The sequence below is a fragment of the Penaeus chinensis genome, chromosome 40, assembly GCF_019202785.1.
Source record: "Penaeus chinensis breed Huanghai No. 1 chromosome 40, ASM1920278v2, whole genome shotgun sequence".
NCBI classification, from domain to species: Eukaryota; Metazoa; Arthropoda; class Malacostraca; order Decapoda; family Penaeidae; genus Penaeus; species Penaeus chinensis.
The window spans coordinates 5034476-5036975 of NC_061858.1; the positions used below are offsets into that span (position 1 = coordinate 5034476).

The 2500-nt window shown below is 38.6% G+C and overlaps 1 protein-coding gene across 1 annotated transcript in view; it reads left to right on the forward strand.

Moving 5' to 3' along the window:
- LOC125047107 (transmembrane protein 64-like) overlaps positions 1-2500 on the forward strand; it is a gene marked incomplete at its 5' end in the record, with an annotated part of 41273 nt that overhangs the window by 37619 nt on the left and 1154 nt on the right. The window contains one exon of the mRNA XM_047645216.1: positions 116-2500. This exon is cut by the window's right edge and continues 1154 nt beyond it. Within this exon, the coding sequence (XP_047501172.1) occupies positions 116-315 (200 nt within the window). The remainder of the gene's footprint in view (positions 1-115) is intronic.

Here is a 2500-nt window from a genome sequence, read left to right on the forward strand (position 1 = left end):
CTAATCACCTGTTTTATACTAAATTCCGAAATCAATCCACACTTTAACACAAGGTTTCTGGCGCCTTTAAATAAAAGTCAAAACTCGTATTACCACAAACATCCACAATTCCCAGGTCTGACCTACGGCGTCGAGGAGGAGGAGAGCAAGACCCATCACAAGGGGGATTCCACCAAGGGGAAGCCTGGAGGATCCCCAACCACGTGCTCCACCTCCTCGTCCTTCGTTCCACACAGCTCCACTTTTTCCGCCTCCCGCAGTTCTTCCACCGACGATGACTTTATCTTCGTCTCCGCTCCCGACCATCCTGCGTGAGACAAGCATCCTGAGGAGGTCACTTCGGAAGTCAAAAGAGGTCGTGGGAGCTAGTGCCAGGCGAACAGACGCTGGTCGGAAGGACACGCGGGGAACGATCAACTTTCGTACCGGGGCAGACAGCGGGTGTGAGGGAAAGATTGTCCATTAGATGGCATCGGATGCAATGGCCTTACTGCGCGTGATTTATTTCGTTATGGTTACTGGCTTTGAGACATTTTATGGCTTTACTGGAAAAAAAATAGTGTGGTTCGTTTTCTATCCACTCTTATGCTAAGCCATTGCTTCAACCTAACTCAACGCGTGCACGTAGTATTTTCTCAACAATTTTGAATTTCTTGTTTTCAGTAGCCTAATTCTATAGAACAGGGTTCCTTCGTCGTCCTATTGGGTATACATCTGCTTTTTGCCTTTCTGTTTTTATTATTATTAGCTATCTAGTTCATTTTCTCTGTATCGCTACCTTACTTTTCTTCTTCTCCAAACTAATAGTCAATTATGTGTCCAAAAAGGTTCTCCTATTTTATCCATAAAGGCAGTATCCCTATCACGTAGCTTATAATACTCTCTCCCTAGGGATATATTACCCCAACTAAAGTTAATATCCAACAGCTTCCACATCCTTATGTGATATCATCCATGTTAAGCTTTATCACCACTCCTTCAAACCTCTGTTCTCGTCTCTCTTTGAACTCATAACAAGCTATTATCTTGTTATCTAAACTACACTTAAACAATATACATTCTCCCTTCTCTTCACAATCACGTTTCCTCGAACCTTGTTGATTTACATGCAGACTGCTTCCAAGTTCTAATCTAAGGTTTTCAAATTCCTATATCAAGTGCCCTTATTAATACTGTATAGTGTATTTCAACCTCGCACTTTCCTCAACACTTTTACACTATATCTACCTAAACCCTTCTAAGCCAGGATTGTTCTGTTCCAGACGTAGTGACAATATGCTACGTTGCGATTGTCACAATATCAGTCCTGGTATATACAGACAAATACAATACACAAAATGGGTTTATTTTGTATGTAATATAAGCTAAATTTGTGCACAGAGTTTTTAAGGCATTGTATCAGCACGGTAGAGTATTTTGGCATATATATAATTCATATTATTGTATGCCCAAGGTCTATATAAGTTTAGACCTTAGTTCATGTCAGCCCTATTATGTAGAGAGAGAAATCTAACATTCACGAACGATAGAGTAACATTTACCACACACCGACTCCCTCTTTCCGTCCACATTTACAAAGCACAGCCTTAACAACATCTCTTTCCTGTCTCTCCCATCACACACTAGCATACCTTGCTTTTATTTCCGCGTCTTTAACAAAAGGCAAATAACTGAGAAAGTTTTGAGAACCGAGTGAATTTGTGGCTTAGAAACGCCAGATGTCCTTGAGGATATTAACTTTGACGATCACTCTACGTTTTTTTAGCCAGCCGTAAGGAAACTTTAGAACAGGTTTATAGTGATTGTATTGTATTGGGTCCTCCCATAGTACCATGCTCACTCTACTGCTATGAAGAACATTTGATTACTTCTCATGTATGAACCAATTGCATAAACTGACTTTTCATAAGAAAATTTACTAGGTACAATTTATCGGATATGACAGTGATGATAATCATGAACAATCGCGTTATTTTGCGGAAGTGAAATCGGAAAGGAGATGTAAATGTGTATATTTGTGTGCTAGTGCATTCGGATTGAGAGAACAAAGGCCACCATAGAAAAAAAAACCTGCGTCTCTTTCATCCATGATTAAATATACTGTGATTTCTGAGTGCCCATGACATTTCTCCAATATGGGAATAAATCATCTGTAATTCTGAACTGCATATTGTTCCCATGAAATCTTCCAGTATCTTACAGATTTTTGGACTGAAATTTACTGTGGAAACACTATACAACATGTTGTTTGAAACAATAGGAGATTTTGCATTTGAAATTCAGTACAAATGAAATCATTAATATTTCTGCCACAAGAAGTGAACTGAAAGTGTTTTTGTTTGCTTTATTCTTCCATTGAAACAAAAAAAAAAAAAAATAACCAAAAAAATGAATTCATGCTGATTAGCTCAAGTAGAATATCATTGAGATTAGGCTCATTTAGACGAATAAGTAAAGCAAAGTACAGAATAAAATAGTATATACTATGATCCCAACCATA